Genomic DNA, 12,773 nt, shown 5'->3' with positions numbered 1-12,773 from the left:
GAGAACACCTATTAATCAGAAGTTATATCATTGAATATGTTTCTGAAAATGTGAAGTTGATTTTAATACCAAATATTTTTGTGCCATCAGGCAAAATACCCAGTTGACAATCTACAAATTTTATTTTAGGTGCAAGCAGAGTCCTGTAGTGGCTTGTGTTCTCATGCTAATTGTATTGTCCAAAAAACAAAACCAAAAAAACCAACCAAACAAAAAACAAATAAACCTGTTTGTGGTGTCTTGCACTTAGGCTAAAGGAAGCGTGCCCCATGTTGGCTCTGACTGGGAAATGAAGTTGCCAATGGTCAGTGAATAGGCAGACAGAGGCAGGACTTTTAGGATTCCAGGGCTTGGGAGATGGAAAGAGGAAAGAGGGAAGATCAACATGAAGGGGAAGCAAAAGGATGAAACTTAAAGGACCACCTTACAGTATCCATATATTTAAAAACGTTTATTGGCAGTAATAGGGTATGGCTAAACTATCAGAATTGTCTCAGATAGAGTATCTTCCTGGAAGTTTGACTATTTAATTGATCACTAGGTTGTATGTTTTGGTTTTGGTTTTCTTACCTAAGGACCTGGGCTTCAGAAGTCCCCAGGCATTTTCTGGGATTCCTCAACTCTCCTGAGTCTTAGGCCTCTCGGGATTATACAGCATTTGAATGAGCAGTAGGACATAATTAATGAGAAACCATCCATCTTGCTGACCGCCAGGGAGTCTGCAAACGCAGAGAGAGGCGGTAACATCTGTCATTAGAAATAAGGGAATTCAAGTTCTGTCTGCAGAGGGCGTCCTCTAAGAGCAAGATAGATGGTTCTGCTTCCTAGGAAAGGGACAGTGACAATTTTCCAGCCATTTCTGTGCCAGGTATGGCACTTGTCCAGGCAGTGTCTTTAGCTATTTTGAGGTTGAAGATGGAATAAGGTGTTACACTCATGAAATATGCTCCAAATATTTCTAATGGAACACCTGAAATAGAAGGGTATTATTACTGTTTCGGTCCTAGAAGAGCTCAATGATAAGTAGATTATATATTTTGAAAGGTAATCACCATGACAGAAATGTCTCCAGAATGGGAATCACTTTTTTTCCAAAGTAATAAGCCCCAAGGTAGTCAATCACAAGTTAGGTTTTCTACAAATGAAGAATAATCTATGATTTGGTTTCAGATTCTACCTCAGAGTCTTCACTGTGCTAAGAGCAACAAGAATGCGCCTCGCATCATTCAAACCAGAAATGAAAGAGCACATTAACTTATAAAGCCTTCCCGGAGTGAGGACATCTGATTCTCGAAACAGAAGAGCTTAGTGCACTGGAGGATCTCATGGTAAGTTTTATTTTCTGGTCTGTTTAGTTCCTGAGATGCTCGATTTGGTACTATATGTACTCTCTTTCACATTTTTCACATTGGGTAAATTTTTGAACAGAGCGAGAAAGGTGAAATATGAGATGCTCAGAAGTCAAGAGCATAAGAGTGATGTGGATAGAAATGAAGAGAAAAATAACTTTAATATGAGCAAAAAATGAGACAATTCTAACAAATCTATAAACAGCAAGCTGTACAGGGACCTTAGTATTTTTATGCATTTCACCTAGTGTTAAAAAACAATTCAGGCCTATCCTCACTTTCAAAAGAAGGTTTATCAAAGTTTGTTGATTTCCAGTGACTTCCTTTCTGATTGAGTGGCTATCCCCTGAGCAGTCACCAAGCACAGTGATTTTACACCATCACATATTCACCATCTTTATCTCTTTGCAATGTCCAGACTTCCACTAACCCTTAATATTTCAATAAATTCTAGTGATGACCTATGGTTTTTATTTCATGTTTTGTTCTCAACACAAAACTTGGCACATCACACTGAATAAATAAATTAATAATAATAATAATAATAATAATACAAAAACAATAACAACAACAACAATAACAATGTTGCAAGGCAGAGCTATTGAACTCTGTAAGAAGATAAGAATAAAATTGCATCAAAGGCCAGGTGTAAAGCCAGTTTACAGACTGTTGCTTTGTGAGTGGCAAATGAGGGCTTAGTTAGAAAAAGGTGAGCTGAGCTCATGCCTTGTTGGATACTGGTTATGTGAACTAAGCAAGCTGCTTAGCCTGTCATATCTTACATTTATAATGTGTTGTACATAAATCATACAAGTAATGATATTTACATTAGCATGATGTCTAAAATATATTTCATGAGCTTTAAGCTACAAAATCATGGCACAAAATTGATTGGGAAGGCCTTCGAATACTTAATTTAACAATATATACAAGGCAAATTATTCAAATGCACCCTGTGGATAGAACAGTCTGGACAGTTGAGAGCTGTCACTGTTCTTACCTAGATTATGCACCTGAAACACATTAAAAGTACCCATACAATCTGTTCTGTTACATTTCAATAATTTTTTGAAATCTAAAGAATGAATTATAATAGGACCAAAAACCTGACCCTGGCCCTTTTGGTCTTTGAACTCCATATCGGTTGTTGGATTTTATACTTTGTTTCAAATAGAATAATAACATGAGACGTTTTTACTTCAGCTGTAGCAGGCATAAAGGTTAGAATATGGCAGTAATTCAGCCAAGATCATGGTGACTGCGAAGAACTGAAGGGAGAACTCAGAGATGTTCAGTTGACTGTCTAGTGCCCTATGCACATTGGATAAACTTTCAGATTGATTTACATATTTTTCTAGAAATGCAAAATATTTGTCTATTATTTAAAGACAGAAATGCAACTTAAAGGACAAGTACTTTTATGTTGTATTATGTAATATTATACTTTGTTATTTCCTAAGAAGGTTGTTTGTTTTCTAACGATACATAAAATGGATGAGTCCAGATTGGGAGGGAGGGAGATGGAGAGGAACAGGGAGGAGTAGAGGGAAGGGAAAACATAATCAAGATATGCTATATAGAAATATATTTTGATAAGAAAAAGGGATAGCTATATATGCATTCTTAATACATACATACATACACATTGCCTTGTCAAGTTTTTAAAAGCCAGCTGACTGCATGTTTCCTGTTTATACTTCCTCTAATCCTAGTACTTTATAGTCTTTGTTTAAGACAGAGTCATTACGTCCCGGGGTGTTTCCTAAACACTCAAAATCCAAGTGATTTTGCTCCCGACAAAACATGCTAGGATAAAATCTGGCTCAAGGGTTGGCTTCTTTCTTTATCTCATATCTGCTATGATGCATGCATCAGTTTTAGAATCATGTTTGTTATAATGTGTGCATCACTTATAGAATCATACCTGATATGTATGCATCAGTTATATGAATGGTTACTTGTTGAGTAACTGTGAGAGGCTTTGTTCTGATTCCCTCATTTCATAAACACAGCAACCTAGTGGTGAACCATGGTCACCGACCTCTTCAATCCCTCATACACACAGATAAGTATTTGGGGGCTAGAATTACAGTGTAGACAAGAGTCTGGAGTCAGAGTCTGGAACCAAAGCTCTTACCGAACTGTCTTTTACTATTCTTCAGGATGTAATAGATGTTTTACAGATGATGTGAACTACATCAATATCTATTAAAGAACGATTCACATGAGCAACTAACCAACGCATATCACCGGAAAAGTATAATTAGTAATATTCTCATGATGGTGACAGCTTATAGAGTGCAAAGATGCTTTTGTTTACCAACAAACACGCAAGAAGCCAAATAATTCTTTAAAAAGTACAACTAATTTTACAACATACTCCTTTAATGCTTGATTTACTCTATGTTGATCAATGGCATCACTACATTTTTACCAAATTATATCAAATAATTTATGAGATTTGTTTATCAGATATTAATCTCTGTACAGAAATCTGTTTTATGCATTTATTGTTTTATAATGCACAGCTAACCAAACACAGTTTTGATGGCTATGTCATTGTTCTGCTTATGTTTGCCTTCTTGAGTCACCACTTTTTCCTAATGGGAGGCAATGGTAGTACTGTATCATCCATTTTACTGGGACAATATTTTCCCCAACAAAAATTTCTTATGCTATATGCTGAAAATATACTCATGGCTATCATTGAATCTAAGGTTGAATTGATGAATTAAAATGTAAATTCTGTTGTTATGTAATACATCATTATGTAACTGGAAAAGAACAAAAATAATCACATCATCCCTTTAAAATTTTACTTTAAAATAATAAAACAGTATTTGTATATGCACATTGTATATGAATATGAACATATAAGTGTGTGTATGCATGCTTGTATATATTCTTTCTTCCATGTTTAATAAATCATTTTTAGCATCAATATTTACTCCAAATGCCATAAATTCTGCTATGTGAAGTTCAATGGTTACAATCTAAGTGTCCACTCACATGTCTAATTTTGGTTAGCCCTCAATGGGCTAGATGGTTTGAAATATGTGCAGTTATATCTTCCTTATCTGAACTTTTATTGTATTTTCTTGCTCTTCCCAAGGACAGGCTTTCATTTGTGAGTTAAATGTGTCTCTGATAAACAGATTTAATGATAATAATTTCATAAATCTTTATTTCTTTTTCAACATGGAATATACACGATGAGTTTCTCCAAAAATTCCTATCCTGGCCTGTTTTGAGATATGGTTGTTGGTCCATGCTTTGAGTCCTCTGAAAGGAAAGAAATTTAATTGAGTGCATTTATGATATTCATCTGATTATGTTTAACATAATACTATACTAAAGTGAATTGAAGATTTTTATCTTGTTTCTTTGATTTGTTTATAATTTATTAATTTTTCCATTTTCTATAGTATTTTCCCCACGTATCATTGAAATTTCTTCATAAAATTAATAAAGAAAAGAGGAAACCTGAACTATAAACAGAAACTAGAAGACGTATGCCATATGCGTGAACAGAAATCAAATAGGTGAGGATAGAGCGAGGGAGAGAACTCCTTTATATAAAAGATAAAGATTATGTGTGCTGATTCTAATGGTGTGGCATAAAAGTGCATTAACTCAGTGGTGGTCGCGGTGTGACTAAACCATGGTTCACAAGCTCCAGTAGCCAAATGCAGCAGTGAATGTGGTCCAATCACAGTTGTAATTTTACATAAAACATTACCATAGTTCTATGTGTGATTTTGTTGTAACTTGCTTCACAGTTCTCAAGCATGAACTCTGTAGATTACAATATGGTCCAGAGAAGACAAAATGTCAGATGTCTTGTTTAGCAGAAAAAGTGGTAACTGCACTAATGTCAAGCAAGCAAACAAACAAGTAAACAAAAATAGATCCAATATCAAAACACAAAACTGATATAGGATTCTTCAAAACATGAAATACCTAAGTTTTTATATCCATGATTTGTCAAATAAATTACTCAAGTAAGGAAAAGGGCTCTTTTTAACTATAAGTTTTATACTAAAATAGTCTGTAGGTATTGGTTAAAACTGATTTAAGAGTTATCGTTCCTCAAAAACAGTTCGTTTCTAACCACTAGAGCTCTAGACCTCGAAGAAGAGAACTGTGTTTGAACATCAGAACTGCCAGAGCCTCTGATGTCTGAAGCAAAAGTAATACATATAAGACATGTAGTAATGAAGAGTCTAGTCTTAATCTAAGCCAACTGTTAGTATTCACATTTAATCTAATAAAGTAATCATAATTTATCTTCTCTTTTTTGTTTTTGTGTTGTTCTGCTTTGGCAGGTCCAGAACTAGTAGGCAAAATAAACATGACAACACATTCAACCATTTTAAATTACACCAATGTCAGAGACATCTGGTATACCATGATTGGGATCCCAGGACTGGAAGAGTCACACATATGGATCTCCATCCCCATCTGTTCAATGTACATAGTGGCCATTGCAGGCAATGCCCTGCTATTATTCCTGATCATTACTGAACGCAGCCTTCATGAACCCATGTACCTTTTCCTGTCCATGTTGGCACTGGCTGATATCTTTCTGTCTACAGTCACAACACCAAAAATGTTAGCAATCTTCTGGTTCCAAGCTGGAGGCATTTCCTTCGCTAGCTGTGTGTCTCAGATGTTTTTCCTCCACTTCATCTTTGTGGCAGAGTCTGCCATACTGCTGGCTATGGCATTTGACCGTTATGTGGCCATCTGCTATCCACTAAGATACACCACCATTCTAACCCCATCTGTCATCATCAAAATGGGCATTGCATCTGTGATTAGAAGCTTCTTCATCTGCTTCCCCCTGATCTTCCTTGTTTATAGGCTCACCTATTGTGGGAAGAACATCATTCGTCACTCATATTGTGAACACATGGGCATTGCCAGGTTGGCCTGTGACAGCATCAAGGTCAATATTTACTATGGTGTGATAGTGGCTCTGTTTTCCACATGCCTAGATGTTGTGCTGATCATTGTCTCATATGCCCTTATCCTTTGTTCTGTATTTAGAATTCCTTCTCGAGATGCCCGGCTCAAGGCTCTAGGTACTTGTGGTTCCCATGTTTGTGTTATTCTTCTGTTCTATACACCAGCATTCTTCTCTTTCTTTGCTCATCGTTTTGGGGGTCACCGTATACCGCTGCATGTGCATATTCTCCTTGCCAACCTCTATGTGGTAGTCCCACCCAGTGTCAACCCCATCATTTATGGAGTGAAGACGAAACAAATTCAGCAGAGGGTTATCCAAGTCTTTTCTTTGGGCAAGTCATTTTGTTGATCTAAACCAAACAGCTTAATTCTGCTCTTAATATTTTCTCCATATTCAAAGAGTATTTGAAGTTACAATGTAAATGTTAAATCAAGTCCTCATTTCTTAGGGCAATTACAGCAATTTTGAGCAATAAAAAAAAGGAGTGAATTATAGTCAGCACTTATTTTGTTTAGAACAAGGACACATTGCTTTATGTACTTTTTTTCCATTTTTGTTACAGCATACGTAATTCAAAATGTTTTAAAAACTTTCAATTTTATGTTGACACATTTATATAACCTTGTTCATATACCAAAAACAAATCCTATATAACTTTTTGCCCTGTATTCTTTTTTTTTTTTTTTTTTTTTTTGTAAAACTGGGAAATGGAGAGTAGTGCGTGTCCAAAACATTATTTTTTTTTTTCATTATCACAATAAATCGGTCAGAGAGCATTTGGGTTACAAGTTAAAGTTTTGTGTTTAAGATGTTTAGTTTGGGTCAAGAGTATGTAGTCTTATTTCATTCTTGTACATTCATCTTCAGTTTGCATTGATAGATGGATGGATAGATAGACAGGCAAATAGACAAAAGTATCCCACATAAAAATTCTAGTGCCAGGTATAAGATGAAAATAATAACTTTGTTTATTGTTATTATTTTAACAAATAACAATGAGTAATGAATCTGGTAATCCTAAAGATTTTTTACTTTATTTCTTCTTTCTCAGAAGAAAATTCTGGAATATGCAAATGTTAATTTTTTTCACTGTAAATATAGCAGAAAGACTGCCAGAGACAGATTTTAGCCACATTACTGTTTATATTACTTGCAACAACTGAAATGGAATAAAGTCCCTAATTTTCCCTGAAAATAAATGTAATAGTAGCAGCTATTCCTCTTGGCCATTGTTTGATGGCACAGCAAACTGCAAAATTCTCACACAGCATTACATGCAATTAGTGGTAGCAGTATATTTATCAAAGAGTTAGTATGGTGGAATGTTAGAGAACATTTAAAAATTCTAAGCATTTGAATACAGTGGAGCCTCACATATTGATTTGTATGATTCTGTTAGCAAATTCGCTAGCCTCTGTGTACATGTTCACAGAATTGAAAATGAGCATGAACTAAAACTATCATAAACGATCATGATTAAGTTGTTACAATACAACCCAAGTTATAGCATAATAAAACTTATAAATCACAACAACGTGTGCACAAGGAAATAAAATACTTTTTACATAAAGTCAAGAGAATATAAATAAAATTAGGTTTATGTAAGAATACATATATCCATCTGAAACAGTAGGTTTATTTGGTTTTAATAAAATATGAAGAATAAATAAGATTTCATTACTAATTAAGAATTTTTAAGGAACGAATTTAGTGAAAAAATTATATTTAGCACTTTAAGCTCCATGAAGTCTTTCCTTTTAAGAGTGGACACCTAGTGTTATTATTACCCTGTTCTACTAGTCTATAGATATTCTTGGGTTTTTTCAGGCAATATCATTCTAGTCAAAGTATCACCTAATAAATCATCCAAGATTCTTATTTGCTTGCTTTCTTATATACAAAATCAAGTTTTAAATATTTTTAATTGAATTTTTAAGTTTACATTTATAATGTTATCTCCTTACCCAGTTATCCTGTCAATAAATCATGATCTCATGACCCTCCCACTTCTTTTATGAGGGTGTTCCCCTACCCATCCACCGACTCCTTTCCTCTTCCCCTCCCTGACATTCTCCTTCATTGGGGGAGGGGAGGTTCCAGCCTTAGCAGGACCAAGGGCTTCTCCCATTGGTGCCCAACAAGGATATCCTCTGGTACATATGCAGATGGAGCCACGGATCTCTTCATGTATATAGTCTTTGGAATAGTGGTTTAGTCCCTGGGAGCTCTCGTTGTTTGGTATTGTTGTTCATATGGGGTTCCAAACACCATCAGCTTCTCCAGTCCTTTCTCTAACTCTTCCAATGGGGATCCCATTCTCAGTTCAATGGTTGACTGAGAGTATTTGTCATGCTCTGGCAGAGTCTCTCAGGAGACAACTTTATCAGGCTCATGTCAGCATGCACTTCATGGCTTCAGCAAAATTATCTGGGTTTGAAGGCTGTATGTGTATGGGCTGGATCTCTAGGTTGGGCAGTCTCTGGATGATGTTTCCCCTCAGTCTTTGCTCGAAACTTTGTCTGTGTATTTTCTCCTATGAATATTTTTGTTCCCCCTACTAAGAAGGACCGAAGCATCCACACTTTGGTCCTCCTTTTTCTTGAGCTTCATGTGGACTGTGGATTGTATCTCGGTTAATCCGAGTTTTGTGACTAATGAGTGCATGAGATGTGTTGTCGGGGATTTTTTTGTTTGTTTGTTTTTTGTTTTGTTTTGTTTTGTTTGTGATTGGGTTACCTCACTGAGGATGATATTTTCTATTTCAATCCATTTGCCAATAAATTTCATGAAGTCATTGTTTTTAATAGCTGAGTAGTACTCCATTGTGTGAATGTACATTTTCTGTATCCATGCCTCTGGTGAAGGGACATCTGGGTTCTTTCCAGCTTCTGGCTATTATAAATAAGGCTGTTATGAACATAATGGAGCATGTGTCTCTGTTATATGTTGGAGCATCTTTTGGGTATATGCCCAGGAGATGTATAGCTGGATCCTCAGGTAGTGGAACGTCCAATTCTCTGAAGAACCTCCATACTGATTTCGAGAAGTGTTGTACCAGCTTGCAATCTCACGAACAATGGAGGAGTATTCCTCTTACTCCACATCCTCACCAGCATCTGTGGCCACCTGAGTTTTTATCTTACCCATTTAACTGGCATGAGGTGGAATCTCTGGGCTGTTTTGATTTGCATTTCCTGGATGACTAAGGATGTTGAACAATTCTTTAGGTGCTTCTTAGCCATTCCTCAGTTTTAAATTCTTTGTTTGGCTCTGTGCCTCATTTTTGAATAATAGGATTATTTGATTCTCTGGAGTCTATCTTTGTACATTCTTTGTACATATTGCATATTAGCCCTCTATCAGATCTAGTATTGGAAAAGATCTTCTCCCAATCTTTTGTTTGCCATTTTGTCCTAGTGACAGTGTCCTTTGCATTACAGAAGCTTTGCAATATTATGAAGCCCCATTTGTCATTTCTTGATCTTAGAGCATAAGCCATTGGTATTCTGTTCATGAAAATTTTCCAAGTGCCCATGTGTTTGTGGCTCTTCCTCACTTTTTCTTCTATTTGTTTGAGTGTATCTAATTTTCTATGGAGGACCATGATCCACTGGGACTTGAGCTGTGTGAAAAGAATGGATGGATTTCCATTCTTCTACATGCGGATCGCCAGTTGAACCAGCACTATTTATTGAAAATGCTATCTTTTTCCACTGGATATTTTTAGATTCTTTGTCAAAGATCAGGTGACCATAGGTGTGTGGGTACATTTCTGGGTCTTCAATTCTATTCTATTGATCTACCTACCTGTCTCTGTATCGATACCATACAATTTTGATCACTATTGCTCGGTAATACTAATTGAGGTTAGAGATGGTGATTATCCCAGAAGTACTTATATTGTTGAGAATAGTTTTTCCTATCCTGGGTATTTTGACTTCTTTCTTCCCAATTTATATCCCTTTGACCTCCTTTTGTTGTCTGATATCTCTGAGTAGGACATCAAGTACTATATTCAGTAGGCAGAGAGAGAGTGGGCGGCTTTGTCTAGTCCCTGATTTTAGTGGGATTGCTTCAAGTTTCTCTCCATTTAGTTTGATGTTGACTACTGGTTTGCTGTATATTGTTTTTACTATGTTTAAGTATGGACCTTGAATCCTGATTTTTTCCAAGACTTTAATCATGAAGGGGTGTTGAATTTTGTCAAATGCTTTTTCAGCATCTAACAACACGATTGTGTGGTGTTTTTCTTTGAGTTTATATTGTGGATTACCTTGATGAATTTCTGTATATCGAACCATCCCTAAATCCCTGGGATGAAGCCCACTTGATCATGGTGGATGATAATTTGATGTGTTCTTAGATTTGGTTCGTGAGAATTTTATTGAGTATTTTTTATCGATATTCATAAGGCAAATTGGTGTGAAGTTCTCTTTCTTTCTTGGGTCTTTGTGTGGTTTAGGTATAAGCATAATTGTGGCCTCATAGAATGAATTGTGTAGGTTGTGTTCCTTTCTATTTTGTGGAGTAGTTTGAAGAGTATTGATATTAGCTGTTCTATGATGGTCTGATAGAATTCTGCACTAAACCAATCTGGTTATGGGCTCTTCAGGTTGGGAGAGTTTTAATAACTGCTTCTATTTCTTTAGGGGTTAAGGGACTGTTTAGATGATTTATCTGATCCTGATTTAACCTTGGTACCTGGTATCTGTCTAGGAAATAGTCCATTTCCTCCAGATTTTCAAGTTTTGTTGAATATAGGATTTTATAGTAGGATCTGATTATTTTTTTAATTTCCCCAGATTCTGTTGCTATGCCTCCCTTTTCATATCTGATATTGTTAATTTGGACACACTTTCTGTGCCCTCTGGTTAGTCTAGCTAAGGGTTTATCTATCTTGTTGATTTTATCAAAGAACAAGCTCCTGGTTTTGTTGATTCTTAGTATAATCCTTCTTGTTTCTACTTGGTTGATTTCAGCCTTGTGTTGGATTATTTATTGACTTCTACTCCTCTTGTGTGTATTTGCTTCTTTTTGTTACAGAGGTTTTAGCTGTGCTGTCAAGCTACTAGTCTATACTCTCTCCGGTGTCTGTTTGGAGCCACTCAGAGCTGAGTTTTCCTCTTAGCATGGCTTTGATTGTATCTCATAAGTTTGGGTATGTTGTCCCTTCATTTTCATCAAATTCTAAAATGTCTTTAATTTCTTTCTTTATTTCTTCCTTGACAAGTTTATAATTGAGTAGAGTGTTGTTCAGCTTCCATATGTATGTGGGTTTCTGTCGTTTTTGTTGTTATTGAAGACCAGCCTTAGTCCCTGGTGATCTGATAGGATGCACGGGATTATTTCCCTCTTCTTGCATCTGTTGAGGCCTGTTTAATAACTAATTATATGGTCAATTTTGGAGAAGGTGCCATGAGGTGCTGAGAAAAGGTATATTCTTTTATTTTAGGATGAAATGTTCTATAGATATCTGCTAAGTCCATTTGGTTCATAACTTCTATTAGTTTCCCTATATCTCTGTTTAGTTTCTGTTTCCATGATCTGAGAGTGGTGTGTTGAAGTCCACCACTATTATTTTGTAAGGTGCAATGTGTGCTTTGAGCTTTAGTAAGGTTTTTTTTTTTTTTAATGAATGTAGGTGCCCATGCATTTGGAGCATAGATAATTCAGGATTGAGAGTTCATACTGGTGGATTTTTCCTTTGAGGAACATGAAATATCCTTTGTTATCTTTTTCGATAACTTTTGGTTGAAAGACAATTTTGTTTGATATTAGAATGGCTACTCCAGCTTGTTTCTTGGGACCATTTGCTTAGAAAATATTTTTCCAGCCCTTTACTCTGAGGTAGTGTTTGTCTTTGTCACTGAGTTATATTTCCTGTATGCAGCAAAATGCTGGGTCCTGTTTATGTATCCAGTCTGTTAATCTATGTCTTTTCATTGGGAACTGAGTCCATTGATGTTAAGAGATATTAAGGAATAGTGATTGTTACTTCCTGTTATTTTTGTGGTTAGAGGTGGAATTATGTTTGTGTGGCTCTCTTCTTTTGGGTTTGTTGTAAGAAGATTACTTTCTTGCTTTTTCTAGGGTGTAGTTTCCCTCCTTGTGTTGGTGTTTCCTATCTATTATCCTTCATAGGTCTGGATTTGTGGAAAGATACTGTATAAATTTGGTTTTCTTTTACTCTAAAGATAAGTCTTTTATTTCTCAGATGAAATAAACTTGTTCATATTTGTTTGCTTTTAGGAATGAATAGGACTTGTTAGTTTTGTTTCTCCACATATGTGAAGAGTTGATTCTTGGGGAAATTTGAATTTTTGAAAATTCTCCTGTGACTATATTTATTGTCAGTTTGTTATCAATGATGAGAAAAGAAAATGTAGTTATCAACACATAATTCTTAATTGTTATTTAACAACATATTTTTTCATAATTTCAAATTTATGTATTCC

The 12,773-nt window shown here is 35.6% G+C and overlaps 1 protein-coding gene across 1 annotated transcript; it reads left to right on the top strand.

Moving 5' to 3' along the window:
- The first annotated feature begins 5,700 nt into the window (after positions 1–5,700).
- Positions 5,701–6,666, top strand: LOC116894031 (olfactory receptor 52Z1-like). The gene has a single exon (XM_032895749.1). The coding sequence runs from the start codon at positions 5,701–5,703 to the stop codon at positions 6,664–6,666; it is 966 nt and encodes a 321-aa protein (XP_032751640.1).
- The last annotated feature ends 6,107 nt before the right edge of the window (positions 6,667–12,773 follow it).

Source organism: Rattus rattus, chromosome 2, assembly GCF_011064425.1.
Source record: "Rattus rattus isolate New Zealand chromosome 2, Rrattus_CSIRO_v1, whole genome shotgun sequence".
NCBI lineage: Eukaryota > Metazoa > Chordata > Mammalia > Rodentia > Muridae > Rattus > Rattus rattus.
The sequence above is the reverse complement of the archived record's forward strand: the minus strand, read 5'-3'. Positions and strand labels throughout refer to the sequence as shown.

Excerpts from the sequence above, each read along its gene's own strand:
- LOC116894031 (XM_032895749.1), top strand. The coding sequence starts at position 5,701 with ATGACAACACATTCAACCATTTTAAATTACACCAATGTCAGAGACATC.